This window comes from Branchiostoma floridae, chromosome 2 (genome assembly GCF_000003815.2).
Source record: "Branchiostoma floridae strain S238N-H82 chromosome 2, Bfl_VNyyK, whole genome shotgun sequence".
Taxonomy (NCBI): domain Eukaryota; kingdom Metazoa; phylum Chordata; class Leptocardii; order Amphioxiformes; family Branchiostomatidae; genus Branchiostoma; species Branchiostoma floridae.
In genome coordinates, this window is record NC_049980.1 from 10,291,424 (window position 1) to 10,308,394 (window position 16,971).

General features: G+C 39.9%; 3 protein-coding genes across 3 annotated transcripts in view; 1 reads left to right on the top strand and 2 right to left on the bottom strand.

Moving 5' to 3' along the window:
* LOC118407967 (NADH dehydrogenase [ubiquinone] iron-sulfur protein 5-like) overlaps window positions 1–1,933 on the bottom strand; it is a gene marked incomplete in the record, with an annotated part of 3,052 nt that extends 1,119 nt beyond the window's left edge. The window contains 2 exon segments of the mRNA XM_035808575.1: window positions 1,471–1,579; window positions 1,857–1,933. Of these exon segments, the coding sequence (XP_035664468.1) occupies window positions 1,471–1,572 (102 nt within the window).
* Window positions 1,934–2,135: 202 nt separating this feature from the next.
* Window positions 2,136–6,181, top strand: LOC118407963 (BAG family molecular chaperone regulator 2-like). Its single transcript, XM_035808563.1, has 3 exons — window positions 2,136–2,357; window positions 4,113–4,255; window positions 4,753–6,181. Exons 1-3 carry the CDS (start codon window positions 2,269–2,271, stop codon window positions 5,100–5,102), a joined length of 582 nt encoding a protein of 193 aa, XP_035664456.1. The 5' UTR covers window positions 2,136–2,268; the 3' UTR covers window positions 5,103–6,181.
* Window positions 6,182–6,963: 782 nt separating this feature from the next.
* Window positions 6,964–16,846, bottom strand: LOC118407957 (ubiquitin carboxyl-terminal hydrolase 14-like). The gene is made up of 17 exons (XM_035808549.1): window positions 16,703–16,846; window positions 15,618–15,763; window positions 15,271–15,306; window positions 14,900–15,004; window positions 14,354–14,457; window positions 13,857–13,915; window positions 13,550–13,680; window positions 12,977–13,054; window positions 12,429–12,502; window positions 11,947–12,029; window positions 11,608–11,639; window positions 11,195–11,260; window positions 10,950–11,042; window positions 9,631–9,756; window positions 9,093–9,162; window positions 8,281–8,385; window positions 6,964–7,432 (listed from the first exon to the last, which is right to left on the bottom strand). Exons 1-17 carry the CDS (start codon window positions 16,716–16,718, stop codon window positions 7,278–7,280), a joined length of 1,479 nt encoding a protein of 492 aa, XP_035664442.1. The 5' UTR covers window positions 16,719–16,846; the 3' UTR covers window positions 6,964–7,277.
* Between the last annotated feature and the right edge of the window lie 125 nt (window positions 16,847–16,971).

Here is a 16,971-nt window from a genome sequence, read left to right on the forward strand (position 1 = left end):
CACCAAGGAGCTTTTATCAGTAGGAGAGAGTATGGAGTTACCCGCCCGCTGTGCGCCTTTGTTTTGCCCAGTTAAATCCCGCAGCGCCGCTTTGTTTACTGCCCGTCGCGGTGCCGCTTTGATAAGATGTTCGTAGCGCCGGTTGGCGCGGTTTCTATGCTAATGAGCCACGCCATGACGTCATAGCCCTCGAGCCAGCCCGAAGCCCGATCGGCAAGAGGCGAAGTGGGTCAGGTTTCCGACGATTCCCTTATTTGGAAAACTCGGCAGGCATGTGACTACGTCATCTTGCGGTAGAGGGCACAATGGCGGACAGTTTGATATGTTTCTCTTCGCCGTACAACAAACATGGGCCAGTTTAGGCCTATTTTCGCGGATCGAGGTCTGTTTTCTTGCGATAGAATTATGAATTTTCACATGTATTTTCAGATGGCTACTAAAAAAATATGACGTTTTTCTTCATTTAGCTGATATTTTTTCGTAACTGTTGATGATGTGCTCGGTAAAATGGCGTGTTCACTGTTGGTCGAACCTTGCTCATTTTTGTCGAACCACCCGTGTTTTTAGAGGATACATCGGGCCTGGAATGAGGTGAAGGTAAGGCGGGAGAGCATAGTTTTCATGGTTTTCGTTACGATCGGGTTTTCGTATATAATGTCTTGAGTTCTCCAGGCATAATTTTGAACTTTGTATTTGTATCGATTTATGAAATATATCTGTTGCATACTTTAAAAAAAAAACTTGGTTCCTGAGATCATTGAGTCAGGTTTTTCACAGTCATCATTAATTGTAGGAATATTACCAGTTTTTTTCGTAGACTTTGCCTCAGACAATTTTGCCTTTAGGCTTAGCCCGTACCCGAGCGGCGGCGCTGTCCGGTAGCCGTATGACTTTGAAATTTCACCCTCAGTCAGAGAGAATATTGCCGCCGCTGTATGTATTCCGAAGTTACTCTTCTGTTCAACATCGTCAACAAAATCGCAAAAATCAGATCGCTACACACAATGTTTGTATCCCCAGGCCGCCCCACCATGAAAATGACCACAAAACAAAGGGAAAACAAAAGCTTGCGTGGGTGAAATGTATGCAGATGCGGGTTTTTGACACGTGGGTGTTAATAAAATTTTGTCGCCCGCTACGAACATACGAACAATGGAAACTAATCCGTACTCTCTCCTACTGATGAAAGCTCCTTGGGAAAATCCAATAAAATAGTGACATGACCAAAGGGACATGGAACATATGATAGTAGTGTAGACTTTTCAAGGTTTCTTCATAGTGCACTAGGAAATTTCTAAATACTAAGATAGCTTTGCATGAGAAACTGAAACATAACAATACCGAATGACATGTCCATACACGTTATATAATGCAAAACAAGGTACAGATGATGCACTGTAAAGTGTAAACATGTCCAAGGACATGTCTAACTCTAAATCATGACCAGAAAAGACATAATTTTTGACTGACCTTCTCAAAATGGAAACACCTGTGAGTTTGTCCATTTTCATCACTACTGGCGCCAGATAGCATCCAGTGGTCCCATTTGTGGCCAAGGTTTAGGATCGGCATGGTGGAACTGTGCTGAGATTGACAAACCAATGAACAGAATACAATATAATTGCAGTAGGGTCACAAACTTTGGGATGTTAAAAAAATAATTATTTTGTAACATCTTTCACTGTTCGACAGTTATACTTTCATCAACGCTTGCTAAGCTACGAGCCCGAATGTAAACGCACTACACGGCTAGAGCGTGGCCCTACTTCTTATGGATTCGTTGCTGGTGTTATGAGGGACTTAATTCTTCATACTAACCAGATTTTTTACCAAAGCAAGGAGAAACACCCACTCACCCAAGGGCAAATATGGCGGCGGAGAAACACACTCTCCACTCTCGCGAAGTCTCGCGACCTTAAAGGTCAAATCACTGTCTCGCGAGAACAAGGCAGGTTATACCATTATCAGAGTAGTGATATCAAGGAATTGTGTATTCATTTTGCTACAAGTATACACAATATATACACTTATTTTTTATATACATATTTACTATATGTACATATTCAATAATATTTATTCACATTAAATGATATTTTCCTCTTAATGAATATATCACAAATTTTGCCACCATAGTCCCTACCCTAAAGTGAGTAGTTAAGCCTGAAGCTGGCATATAACGTTACTCTTACTCTTAGAATTTTCTGGGAGGTGAACTGCCAAACTGGACCGAAACTGTATTGTTGTGGCGGCGGTGGAAGGGCAGGGACCATGGGGGACCAAAACCTGACAGAAATGACAGCAGAGGACAAGCGGGGGATGTTCTCACGCACAGAGAGTATGGCCCAGCACTCTGGCAGGTATGGGAGTGGTCTCGCAGCCGCCGCCGGTCCCTATCAAGCTAACGTAATACTCCCAAATCATGATCATGTTCTAAGAAAGTTGCAGAGCCCGTACAGCAGTGTGTCAAAGTCAGGGATTTGGCGCGCAGCATCGTGCATGCAAATTTGTTTCAGCCCTTTCTATTCCCTGAAACTAGAGTTCGGGGACCTCATACCTCCATGAAATATCTATTGCTTTTTTGTGGATGGTATGTATGTTTATGGTCGGTTGTATTTGAGAGTAATGGTTGACTTACTTACTTGACTTATGTCGGGTGCTTCTCCTCCCCTGCCACCCGAACCACAGTCGCAGCCCAGAAGTTTCTGTCAGTCATCGCCTTCCCCAAGTTGTCCGCCTGTAGACCAGTATCCCGGCTTAATACATCTAGATGTATGGTTATATAATATAAATGTTATGGGAAAGTAGTGGTGTATTTATTTAATGACACAGAGGATGTCCATCTGATTAGTAATTATCAAAATGTGACACTTAATTGTGTAATGTGCGTTTAAGAGGTCGACGGCATATGGTAGCGTGGTGTTCCTTAAGCTTGATGTTTGGCATTTAAAATGTCTAAGGTTGTCAGCATTATTGAGGTTCGACTATGTGCCTAAGAGCTGTGTGGTGGGAGGAAGTTGGGAAACTCAGAAAGAAGAAGGGATGTGGCCAACTTTAGTCAGATGGTGATTTGATTTTCCACCAATATGTCATAACATCAGCTGTTCACACGGTACAAAAACGAGATGCACACTTTCCTCTGACATTCCTACACCAACTGTAAGATGAATTCTTGGCGCCAACCCCGTCTGCTAAAAAACAAGTACCATTGGCTACGAAAGAGACAACTAACAACTGTCCCTTATCGTAACAAAATCAGAACATCTGTATCGCCCATAAAACTTCTGACACCCAACCCAGATGAGAGGACCTAATGGCATTTTAATCACCATGTCACTCAAATCAGCAGTACAGTATGTGAGACATCCATACCTGTTAAGCGTTATCGTTAAATGTACCTCAACTTCTTACAATTATACTTACGCTTCACATCTCCATGATATCCTAAGCAGACATAAATAAAACTAGTTATCATATTAAAAAAACACGGGATTCCCCAAACAGCTGTCACCTCACCATCTGCTTGGAGCTAAGCCCATTAACAAACACATAAAGCAGGATGCCTGTACCAATATATCTCAAATATAGGGGTGATTTCTGATATTATTACATCGATTATAACGACAGATACGGCTCCCAAAATCTCATCGATTCGAGCTTTCATCACACCCCACCAACACAACAAGTAGGAAACTAATCCATCCAGCCGTTCTTGAGTAATCATCTACACAGACAGAGACACATAACAGAAAATATAACCTCCATTCCATGACATTTCATGGAGGTAATAACAAAAAAAACATGCCCAGAATAACTCATTGTCAACATAATGCAATTTGCATAATTTTGTATTACTTCTTGTTGATATACTGTCTAGTATATCAATCGGCTTGCCTGGCATTGTACTATTTATGTACTACTATGAAATAGAAATTATGTAGTTAGTACGGAAGGTGAACAAACATAGTCCCCACGCTGTGCTAAAATCTATATATGTATATATCTCATCTACAGATGATGATGATGAATTGATAATGATCCAATCATGCAGAAATGTAGCCAGGCAGAGAGTTGACATCCCCAACAATTGTTGTACATGTCTGTTCACACCCCAGGTTGATTGAGATGCTGGACCAGATAGAGAAGAGAGTGGAGGTACTGAGGGAGCAAGCCTCTGCACTGGAGCTGGAGAAGGCCAGCATGCTGGAGGCACTACATACACTACAGAATAGCAAGGATCTACAGTACTGCAGTCCTGGTCAGTACATGTATACAATACAACCTAGGTTATTCAGTATTGGCTGAGGCATGCCCGACTGCGGGTAGGATCTGGGACTGACAGTGATACGGAATACCCAACGTTGTATTTTATTCTTATCATGCCAACACGAGCAAACTAAACTTAATTGCAGAATAGAGCATGTCCCTATATTTGGAAAATGATGCACAATATGTGTAATCTAAAAAGTAACAATACATATGAAATGTAAAAAGTTTCTTTATGATCTTTAAAGTCCATTGAGCAATGTCAGATCAGATGTTTGGTAGCTCAGTGGCGCAGTCTCTGGTGGAAAGGAGATGCAAGTTTATCATATCCACCTGCCATTGGCAGCCAGTGGATGAGCAAGATTTCGAGGGAGTGCCTTGGAGTATAATGAGCTTGAAATAGTGTGTTTAAAATGTTTCTAACAGCACCAGGTGAATAGTTGGACTTTAAAGCTGTTCATTGTATCAACTACCAGTCTTATATTCCAGGTGAAAGGGAAGAGATTCAGATCACAGCAGAACGTCTGGTTTGTCGCTGCCTCACGGTCGACGTTTGTGTCAACACCGTCCGCAACCAGCAGCAGGAAGATGCACTCCATAGGGTCAACACCGTCTTAGACGAGATCTCCGAGAAAATCCGGGACGACATGCGGGCAAACTATGACACCCTTCTCCTGTACTATAATGCCTGCTGTCCTGACACGACAGGACCCATAGACCTGAAGTTCCAGGCCCTGGTTATAGAGTGTGCAGCTGAAGACCAGAAGAAAATCAGGAAACGTCTAGAGTCGCTTCTGAGGACTCTAGAGTACGCTGAGAAGTCCATGCCGAAGAAGTGAGGGGGAGAGGTAGCCTTGGCTCGTCTTAAACAAAGTTCAAGAGTTCATGTTGCTCTCTTGATTCAGGACCATGAATTGAAAAGCATGGATACTAGCAACAAAGGGAGTCTTGATGTTCAAGCTGGAACTGTTGAATCAAAGCACGTAGTGCAACAGCTTTCACCACAAAACATCACAAGGTGGTTGTGTCTGGTGGAGTCTGACCACTTGTTGCATTGAAAAAACGTAAAGTGATGTTACAACAAAGATTGATAAAAAATAATTACTTGTATAAGATGGGGAACAATGATTGAAATGCATCAAATATGATAGGCAATTTCAAATTACTAGCAAAGAACAGCAAGGTTCTTTTACAGTACATTCAGCTTTTTTGAAAGTACAAACAGAACATAGTATATATTGTATGGCTTAAATGATTGTCTGATCTTTTCTTGTGAGAAAAGTGTACATATTTAGCCTTATAGGAACTTAATTTTTTGATTATCAGGCCGTGATGTCATAGGAAAATTTTTACTAATAGTTTGAAGTGTTGCTGTATAATTCTGAAAATGGTTGTAAAGTAATCCTTTGTCCAGATTGATGCTCGAAAACAAGTTATTTTATATTTTGTAATTTGCAATGAGTAACCTGCTTGAAGGTACTTACGAATTGAAAATGTATTGTTTGGATCATATAATTGTATATTTCAGCTGTATATATCCACTTGATGATGTCAGTTTCTCCTAATCACTGGGAATAACATGCAGAGTCTTAGTCTAATTGATGTAAATACATAAAGTAATTAATATCTGCATACTTTTCTTGTTGCATTAAAAGCATGAGTCAGTAGGGATAGGTAGCAAGAATGGATGGTTACACTGGCATATGTATCTCAAAAGATGATTTTAGTACTTAAGGTTCTTGTTCAATGTAGTGTTTTTCTTGCTGATAGTGACAAAGGTGAAATTTTAGAATGTCTGCAACTACATGAGACTTTTTATACCGGGTAACTTAAGTTATATTATGCTCTTTAGTATCAGATAGCCTGCCTTTTGCCATTATGATAAGCCAGTACCTGCATTAAAAACATATGACAAAAACTACTGGGCTGTTTGAACTAGTGATTTGTGTGGATGTACAGGATCATGTACACATACTAATGCTTCTAACTACCTGCAAATGATAACAGTTTACTACACTGTGAGTTGGGTACATAGTGGAAGCTTTAATTCTGTTCAAAAACAACTCCTATGACAGCTATTAGTGCTGGTGTCAACAGACAAATGGAACAAGCCTTCCAATACACTATTTCATAGCAGCTGTTAGTACAAAGTACTTTCGTAGTATGATTGCAAATGGAGGGTGTTCTTGGGATAGTTGTGCACGTGTCGTACAAAAGCGTATTCTCTTGTTACAGCCTGTTTGAAAATCTTGCGATTGAGGATGTGTTGACTTTGACGAGCTTTTGTCTCTGGAATCTATTGACTGTCACAGGTGTTCTGGTATGAAAGATGCAGTGCTGTGCTGTGGATCATGACATCCTGTTTTATGAAGCCAGTTTAAGCCATTTAATTTGAACATCCCACAATGAGGAACTTGCTCCAAAGCAGAGATACTGTCTCAGACTCTGCTTAGCAGACAGGAGGTATTCAATCCTGCGATGTTGTTAGCCTAACAGGTATAGCTCTACTGATCAACATTCACTGATGGTACAGGGCTCTAGTACATATTTATACGTACACCTCACTGACAGTAGTGATATTCAGTAAGCTGGTTACAATGAAATTCTTGAAACAGGCAATTAACTGAACTGTTTTGAAAGCTTCAATCCTTCCAACTGAACATCAGTAGGAATACTGTATTACGCGAAGAAGAATGCATGTACATATCCAGCAACACCCTGCATTTTAGTTTATTAATGAGAATTTATACAAAAGAATTTCTACTAATTTGATTCATTCTTGTATCCTAAATGTTATCACAGTTGAAGTAGGACCTATTTTGAAACAAGACTTAAACCTTATTACCAATAGGATAGTTCTTACAATGTAAGGTGACGTGGGACACACAGTAATAGGCCATTTCTTTCTTTTATGGTATGTTAAAGAAACATGGGTACAATGCAGCTTATCATTCATTTTGGTTTGACTTCATAATTTTTTCACATTGAAGACACGACAGAAAAGCCACAATAATCTATATTTCCATTTTCTCGGGCGGAGGCACCTCTAGTCGCCGTGGCCCGTACAGGAGAACGTACGCGCAGTGCCAGTCTCCGCCCCCAGACAGCTTCAGCACATCTTCTTCAGTTACAGCATACACCTTGTCATCATCGCACTTGATCCAGTCAGCTGTAATACATGTCATAATTGGTTATTGATTGCAGTTCCATCAATCTCCAAATTAATTGCATTGCCCTAGGGTGCTGAATTGCATATTCAGGCATTGAAACAGGTATTGGAAAACTTAACACCTGTGACGCAAAAACATTCGATACGGGTGTTCCGGACCGGGCCATAACTTCCGTATCAGACCGGTTTGAAAGGCGTATCACACAGGCTCCATTCGAATAAATCGAAGTGTTTCGAGCGGGCCGAGTGCAGCGCCATCGAATGTTCGAATACCTGATTCAGACGTTGGAACATTACTACTGTTGCAACACTTTTTGTTCGAGGGCACCAAATTTGTTCAACTTCTGGTGCATTTCGCATCAAAACGGGGTTTCTTAGCTGGGTATGACATAAATAAAATACAACACGGTGTATTCCGCATCACCCTTGGTTGTGGGTCGGATCGCCCTCCTGCCTTCGGCCGTCGGGCTGATACCTCGGGTGATACGGAATACACCGTGTTGTATTCTATATTCATCACCACACTTAATCCAATCAGCTGCAATGCATCACCATTTAGAAAAGAGTCAAAGTGAAAGTCATCAAAGTGAAAATAAAATTTACAAGCAAGTTAGCAGGCTTAGATACATTGTCAGCAAATTAGTAGAAGGACATTAACATTGCTAGATTCCTTCGTAATGCTGGGGTTGCTTATTTGATTATAGAGATCAATTTGAAGGTGTTGCTCATCAGAGAAATTTTCTGTTGCAAAAAATTGCAGCAGTATTTATCTACGAGATTTATACTACTTTAAATCATATCCCTCAACTGTCATCATATCATAAACTTTTCAACTGTGAAGCACTGACCGTCTCTCCTAACCCAGGCCACGTAGTGTCCGGAGGAGCTTGACCGGCCCTGGTGGGTCAGAACTGCCTGCAGCGTGTAGTAACCACTATTGTTGGAGCCTATGTCTGAGGAGAAAGGTCCAGCATGTCAGAGCAATGCACTATAGACATGGCCTAAGTACATGTTGCTACCATACAGATACACAGTATTTACAGTTGGATGTGTGACATGGTCCAATTGATCATCTATTTCGACAATTGATTGGGATTTGGAGTCACCACAACTTGTTTTAACTTGTGATAAGTTTGAATAAAAGAGACAGTCAAGTCACAATAGTTTAACATTTTTCAAACAATAGAAATGAAAGTTTGAACATGTTTTATCTTATGTATAATACACATTCAAAACATTTTGAAAGTAATTGCACAAAGATCTCTATATTCAGAACAATTTTCATCTATGTGATTTTTTCACTGATAGAAATACCTACAAATACTTGTATATGTAGTTATAATGTTGATGAAGGTTAGACATCCAGGTAACAAGATACACCAAAAGGCAGTTACTCAAGCAACTGGATATGATTTTATAAACGGTCAGACGTTTCAAACAATATCTGTTGTTTTTCGTCAGTGATACTGACAACGTCCAGTGTCACTGACAAAAAAACGTTGTTTGAAACAATGTTGTTTGAAACGTCTGACTGTTTCCAAAATCATATCCAGTAATATATGTAGTTATAACTTTTAGATTCCGCATACAAAGTGTTTTCACTCCCAGAAAAGGAGTAGCTTCTGTTCCCAATAAAAAGATTCCAGTGACAAGTATTTACCATCAGGAAACTCGTAAGTCTCATATTGAACATCCTTGTTCGGCACAACTGTCTTTCCTGCTTCTTTAGCCTGGAAAAAAGAGTTTATAGGTCTTTATTTTCGTCTTATTGAAATTGCAATGATACCATAAAGCTGTCAACCCAGGCAGCAACACTGATATCAGGTGCCATCTAACATATATCTGTTAAATATTCACGTAATACCATATCAGTAAGCCTTAACATCTTTGATGATGCCAACCAAAGAGAGATCAGCATTTTCAGAATACCAAAAAATAGACAATACACAGTGCATTTAACAGTAAATGTAGTAGCAGTAGTAATCTTTGCCTCTTGTAAGGCAATAGAAATGTGCCTCTTAAATGTAAGGGAAAGAAACTGTAAGCTAAGTCAGACTATGTCATAATGCTATATTGGCTAAATTGATAAGGAACAGTGTATGAAGGTTGTAGACAGTCATATTTTTTTGGTAAAATATGGTCAGCAGTCAACTTGAGTACATGTAAGTGTGGAAAATTCATGTCAAATATTCTCCTACCTTCTGAGCCTCCTCTACCTTCCTGTCTTCTTCCTCTTTGAACTTTGACCTGACGGGCTCCAGCTTGGTCTGCAGCTCAGTTGTGCACATGTCAAACAGGTCCAGACTCATGGGGAACTTCACATCCTGGGAACACAAGAGATGTTGGAGTTAATCTAAAGTGTACTTTTGACAGTCAGTTTTAAGTCTACAGTCAAACCTGTATTAGCAGCCACCTTTGCATAGCTGCCACCTGGCTATTGCGGTCACTTTTTGTCGTGGATTTATCCCATTGACCTAAGTATTCCGAAATAGTCCTCTCCAACACGGCCACAGCCACAAAATTTCCAATCGTTTGACTGTATGTCGTGCTTATGTTAAAGAAACTGCAAGTAATCTCAAACCAGTTTAGTTCACTGATGAAGACCTAATCTTCCACTGGTCATGACAGGGAAGACAGACTTCATGCTATGCGTACATGTAGGTGTTTACTGTAGGGATATTCCACTAGCTCTTTTTGAAAAGTACAATGAACTGTGGATCATGGCTTAACGTCCTCAGGATTATGACTCTTTCTAGTAGCGTGCATTATCAGGTGAGATATGGTGGGGATTCAAATTGCCAACCTCTTGATTCTACATACAGGGTTACTAACCACGTGCACTGAACCATGCAAGCTACCCATATTCTCTCTTTCACATGCTTTGCTGCACTTAATTACAGTCAAACCTGCCCAAGACGACCACCCGGGGGACCAGAAAAAAGCGGTCGATTTGGACAGGTGGTCACTGAGAAGAGTATCGACTCAAAACATGCCCGATGCAAAGTATAAATGGTTTCCGTTGTGTTTAATGCTAAATAGCAAGCACACTGCATGCACGCAAAGAAGCGAGGTCTTTAATGTCAAATACAACACGCACACTGTAAACTGTAAATTTAACCCCAAAATCCGACGCAAATTGGCCGATTTCGGCACAAAATCGCGCTAGTTATCATAAAAAATTGATGAAAACCTCAATTTTGAAAATGATGCGGTCGTTATGGGTCCCAATTTGGGCCGGTCGCGGTCGCGTTGGCCAGGTGGTCGTTGAGAAAAGGTCGCTTAATGCTTATGTCAATGAGAAAATAAATTGGGACCGAGAAAAAGCGGTCGAAATGGCCAGGTGGTCGCTGAGAAGAGGTGGTCGCTAGGGCAGGTTTGACTGTACTAGATTTCAAAATTTTTTGACATTTTTCACATTTTCAATGTCAATAAAAAAATTACACGGAAATTCATATTCAGACTGGTCAGAGTACAATCTTTTTGATTACTAATTCCTGAAGAAGAAAGTTGGCCTCACCTTTAAGATCTTTGCATTCACATTCTCCTTCTCCTTGTAGAAGAACCTGACCATCTGGATTGTTAGGTAGGCTGGCAGGCGGCGCACTTTGGACTGAAATTCAATGCAACAATAAGTCGGCTTTCATCAATGAACTCTGTCAAAGACAATGAGATAAGAAGGTGATTTGAAGAGTCATCAGCATTTTAAATACAAAATTGATCCTCAAGCTCTTAAGGTAAGAAAGCTGCATGTATAAAACTTACCGTTTTCTTGTATTGAGCATCCCTACCGAGGGATGGGGAGTGCTTTGTGATGATTTCTTCAAGTCGCTGTGAAGTATGCAAGTAAGACGAGTAAGATGAGACAAACTGATAGTGGTAAGCTCTTTACTGCAATATTCTATTCAGTAATAACAGTGTATACAATATGAAAGAATAGTGTATATGAAAAAAATATACTCTAAAGGGATGATTTTAGATTCAGAGATAGAGTCGGCTGAAAATTTGGGGTAATTCCCAATCAAACTTGGTGTTGGTTACGTAAAGTTTAGTTTTTTCCACAATGTCATTTACCAACACAGATGAACTTTCATGCTATATCAAAAAGATTGAGGAATCAAAAGATTTACATGAATTATAACTACATTGTATATGAGGAAATGTATAGAAAACTCCACAGATTGAAGTCCTAGTTGCATGTATTTAACATCTGCAAGAGGGATAAACAAAATCATTGCCCCCTGGTGGGCAAACAACCGGCCCCAGGAACCAGACCCTGTTTGAAAAACAAGTCTTAAATGGGGCCCAGAGGCCTATTTAAAAAGTCAATTGTTTCCATTAAAAAAAACTCCCCCCTTAGTCATTACCAGACGACATACAATTGCAGTGTAAAACTCACCAAACAAACTAATATTTCTCAAAGAGTTACGACAAGTCTCAAACTATCAATACATAATATTTTTAACTGAAACTACCCGGTACATCTTTTTCCATGACGGGGAAAAAAACCTTGGTACCTTGTGAGATGAAACAGCTAAGTTGAAAGAAAGTTTCAGAAGATGTCTTTTCCTCTTCCTCCTCAGATTCCACACACTTCATACTGGTGAAGTTGGAGTTAAGGAATTACTGAGCTTTTCATCAAGAATCTGCTTTCTTCTTGTTGTTGACTAAATACTAGTACATAGATTCTTAGCAACATCAGTTTCCACTAGAGGTAGCCTTTCCTGAGTGACCGCTCGGTGATTAAATATTTGACTGATTGCACGATTCTCGTAGATTAAGTACAAACTTTATTATATTTTGAGTGTTTTTATTGTCAATGTGAAACATTTCAAATATTGGTCCCTCTAATGTTACTCAGTGATTACCTAGTCTAGGAAAGGGGTAGGATACAGTGATCTGAAGCACAACATTTTTTTAATATTTCTAAATTGAAGCATGGCTGAAATGATTGAGGATTTTCAGATAGGCTGACTAGTGACTTGGTAATTAAGGATACGTAGAGACAAGTTCTCCTGAGAAGAACTGGTCCATAAACCTCTTCACCTTCCCCTGCTCAGGCACTGGAATCAGCTGGACAACACAGGAGAATTTTTTTAGTCTTTACCAAGATGACTAACACTGTTTTATGTCTGTATCATGTGTGTTTAGCTGTTAAGAATGTTTTACTTACTTTCTAGTATGGTTACCCTGTTAATTGTGTAAAGGGGGACACAGTGCATACTGTGTCAGATCAACAAAGGCTACCATGAATGTCAAACAAGCAAACAATTCCTGAAGAGACAGAAGGAGGCAGACAAAGTATCTGTATGTGTATATGTATGATTTGTGTATTTGCAAATGTTTTGTATGATATATATTGTGTACCTGTTTGTGTGTATCAATATGTGTGTCAGTATGTGTAATCTGTATGTACATCTGTATGTCTGTTTGTGTGTATCGGCATCTATTAGTGTATATATTAGTGTATGTGTATCTATATCTGATATGTGTATGTGTTTCTGTATATGCTTCTGTATGTGTATCTATTACTTTTTCCACACTCACCTCTGTTCCTACCCTCTCCACAGGAGGAAGTTTCTGCTGTAACATACGGACCATTTCAACCCAGCACTCGTTTGCATCCTGTAACAAAATCAACATGTTCATGTATATACATCGCAATTAACTGAGTAGAGAGGAATCTGACTTCTGATTTGATTTCAGATTCATTTAGATTACCGCAGTCGAGCATAGGCAGCAACTGCAGTTTATGTAATAGTCTTTAATTCCATTACTTGTATATGGAAGGTAAGATGACAAATATAATCTTAGTATTACTGACAAGACACTCACCCATAATTGTGTGTGCACTGCTGATATTCACATGCAGAACTAACAGTATTTGACTATCAAAAGTAGTGTGTTGTAATGATTTCGTATTTGGCTGTTTGCCCATACCTGCTGTCTGAAACCTCCCTGCTTAGTTGTCTCAGCAAAGTGTGGGACTTGGTTCCCAACGTTTAGGCTTTTTGGGACTTGGACCTAAATGTTTTTACAAGTCCAGTTCCAGTTCCGGGTCTTAAGTACGTGTACGCAGCACTAGTTATTATCATTTTGTAGTAAGTTGTTTGCCCATACCTGCTGTCTAAATCCCCCCTGCTCAGCCTTCTCAGCAAAGTGTGGGAAGGCCATGTGGAGAACCTGTAGCAGCACGATGGGCGTGATGGTGGCAGAACCACTGTCCATGCTGCCGTTCAGGTCACGGAATGCTGCAGAAAAAAGCACACAACAACAATCATCATCTGATGTTCCTTTGACTTTCAGTAGGATGTAGTACAACTCAGTATACATGGGATCTGCATTAACTGGGACTACCTATGGAGAAGACTGAAAATGCTATTGATATTTCACTGTAAATGTCATCCATGAATTACAGCCTAATTACCTGCAGTGATGGACTGTGCTGCAGTTAAGTCTCCTGAACTACTCAAGCCTCCCTGGAACCTGGAAAGGTAGGGCGTATATGAACGACTTACAATGGTGGGGTACTTAAGACAGTATCTTCAATATTTTGAATCTTCTTTAATTTTGTCCAATAAATAAGTTGACCAAGGGCAAACTACAGTCAAATCAAACTGATAAACAAACAAAAATGTACATTGTTAAAGCCCAGCGGTAAGATGTAAGATCTACAAAGTATACACAAGTATAAACACGTTTTCTTTTACCTTTTTAGGTTACCATATTTGTTAGCCCTGGATACCAGACCCCAGCCTGGATACCAGACCCCAGCCCAATCTCAAAAATATCTATCGTATGTACACGATAGATATTTTTGAGATCGAGCTGGGGTCTGGTATCCAGGCTACATATTTGTGTGTTCCCTTTCAATTAGTCTTGCCACATTACTCATTGTAACAGTTCCTCCCTGATGTAACCAACCTTTTCAGGACCTCCTTGAGCTCAGGGACGTTCCTGAGACACTGTACGGTGGCGTTCATGTAACAGGTGTTACCCAGGTTAGTCATGCCTGCTGGCAGCTCCATCTGTAGGGGAACAAACCACAAGTGACTTTAAACACAGGCTATATATTGAAACACTCATTGCAGACCACACAACAAACAAACATACAAGGAGGTGGGAACGTGAAACCTGTAAGTCATCTCGAATTTTTGCTAGGAGATGATAGATTGAAAAACGTACAAAATATTGTAGGTGACCTTACCCACCCATGTACCGTAGAACATGTGTACACACAAGTACAACAGAACTATGTGTACTGCCTACTGATTCTCAGAATGAAAACAGCGCCCTCTAGGGGCCAAGTATTCATGTGCAGGAGTATGATGGCAGATGTTCTTTATTACAAATACAAGGCTTATAGAAAATTTGAAAATGTAAAGAAGGACAAGAAAGATTGCTAGATCCATGACTTGCATGACCTACATTTGCAGGAAGTCATCTATATATTGTCAACTTAAAACTTACAGCTTTGTTGAGTTCAGCTTCTGACATGTCTTCTACGAACTTGGGCCTCTCCACCGGTTCTTGTGGGAGGGCATCTGCAGTGCCCATCATCATCAGGGTAACACCCTGTAGGATAAATGGTCGAAATGATCATTCAGCATCTTGAAATTCAAGCACAACAATGGTCTGAATAATGTATATCAAGTTAATATGCTTTGTTTCAATTTATTTGTGCCAAACATTACAAATTTATACCATATTAATTATACATTGTTAAAGTAGATTCTGATAATATTTCATAGTTGGATAATTCCTGCACAACTGTAATGCTATATATGTAGGATTTGGGGAGTACCCAATGTGATTGTGATTTGCTATATTCCTATACTCACATTTTTCAGTCCTTTAAGGGTTTCCCATCCTTCATCCTGACAAAAAAAAGTGAAAGTGTCATTATCAACAATAAAATGTGTACTGAAAGTCATTCAGTGTTGGCTTATGCCTTTACACTAGCATTTTAAAGTGTCATGTAGACAAAAGGTTTGATGTGGTGGCTGGTCATGTACATGTGTTGTGACACCTGTTACAAAACTTTGAAAAGCAGCTATGAAATTAAGGATAAACCAATAGTTTATACTACATGAGCTATACACATAAGGCAGGTTGCGCCCAGAAAGAAGGAAAAGATGTTAGTTTGCATAATGTTGAGTGAAAACAAGTTACAAAAACAGAATCCCACCTTCAAAGTCGATCCCTTCAACATGACCTTCTGTCTGTCCGGCTGCACCCCTGACAGGGCGAACAGCTGGGCCTTAAACACCTCAGGAGGCTCATCCGTGTCCAGGTCAATGTCATCAAACTTCTGCTTCTGCCACTTCACTTTCACTGACAAAGAAGAAGACAAAGGGATCTCCATTATTGACTAGGGTTGTGGATGACTAGATGACACATTACTTTGAAGGAGTATGCATTGTGGATATTTTCAGTCTAATATCTAATATCATTGAACTGTCCAGAAAAGTTTGGCTCCGAGACAATCAGGACGATGTATTACAGCAAATCCAGGAGATTTAACTCAAACACTTACTAGTACACTAACCTTAACGCTAATTATTCCTAGGCCTGGGGATGAATTGTTCTGATTGGCTAGGTGCTGAACTGTCAAGGTACCGAAACGTCCTGACCAGCTGATACGATATCAAAACACTTGTCGGAGTGAAGACACGTTTGATAAATCAAATAAGATGAAATCACAAGTGCGTTCACACTTCCGAAGAGGCATGCACAGAGATGGCCATTGTATTCTATAAATCAAAGTTGAAGGCCTGAGATGCCTGGACGTTGATAGCGTTATGCAAATCTAGACAATGGTCGAGATGAGACCTGTTTGCGATTCAGGAGCCTTCAACTTTGACATAGTGGATCAATACTAAGACTTTTTAAGGGTCCAAACGTGATAGGAAATAATGATCTTCTAGCTTCTCCTGCATCTTTCTATCTTCAGGAACAGAAAAAAAAATTAAAGTATAATTTTTCATTCGTTCATACTATACATCTTTTTATCGTAACTGATTACATTATGCTATCATTTAATATTTACGGGGTTACTACGTATTACTATATGATATTCCGTTTCTAAGTCGCCAAGTCACTCACAAATCACTCTATGCCCCCCTCCCCATAATTATACAACACAAAGTAACAACGTGCATCAAAACTTCGCCAAACACTTCGAATTTCAGCACGGAAAAGTTCCTCTATTCCTTCTTAGTTAACTCGACAAGACACCATTCAACATGTTTTTCAAACGCGAAGACAACCCACCTTTATACACCGGCATGCTGGCTGACTTTTCAAAATCTGCGAAAAATTTAAGTTCTTGCGGCGCATGCACCAAGGGAAGATCTCGCCGAATCCCGCGAATCGCGCGAGAGTCTTCAGAATAACCCACTATTTTAAGGGGAAGCAAAAATATCATACTCACTGTTTTCGTTCGACCGTTTCGGTTTTCGTCACTAAAATGTGGCGAAATTGTTACAATTTTAAGGTTATTAGACTAAATGACTCTAATTTCAATAAGTATGACCCCATCT

Excerpts from the sequence above, each read along its gene's own strand:
- LOC118407963 (XM_035808563.1), top strand. The coding sequence starts at position 2,269 with ATGGGGGACCAAAACCTGACAGAAATGACAGCAGAGGACAAGCGGGGG. Across the intron at positions 2,358-4,112 it reads ATGGCCCAGCACTCTGGCAG|GTTGATTGAGATGCTGGACC; the intron begins GTATGGGAGTGG and ends TTCACACCCCAG. Across the intron at positions 4,256-4,752 it reads TCTACAGTACTGCAGTCCTG|GTGAAAGGGAAGAGATTCAG; the intron begins GTCAGTACATGT and ends CTTATATTCCAG.
- LOC118407957 (XM_035808549.1), bottom strand. Across the intron at positions 13,916-14,353 it reads CTCAAGGAGGTCCTGAAAAG|GTTCCAGGGAGGCTTGAGTA; the intron begins GTTGGTTACATC and ends CTACCTTTCCAG. Across the intron at positions 13,055-13,549 it reads AGGGGGGATTTAGACAGCAG|GATGCAAACGAGTGCTGGGT; the intron begins GTATGGGCAAAC and ends ATTTTGTTACAG.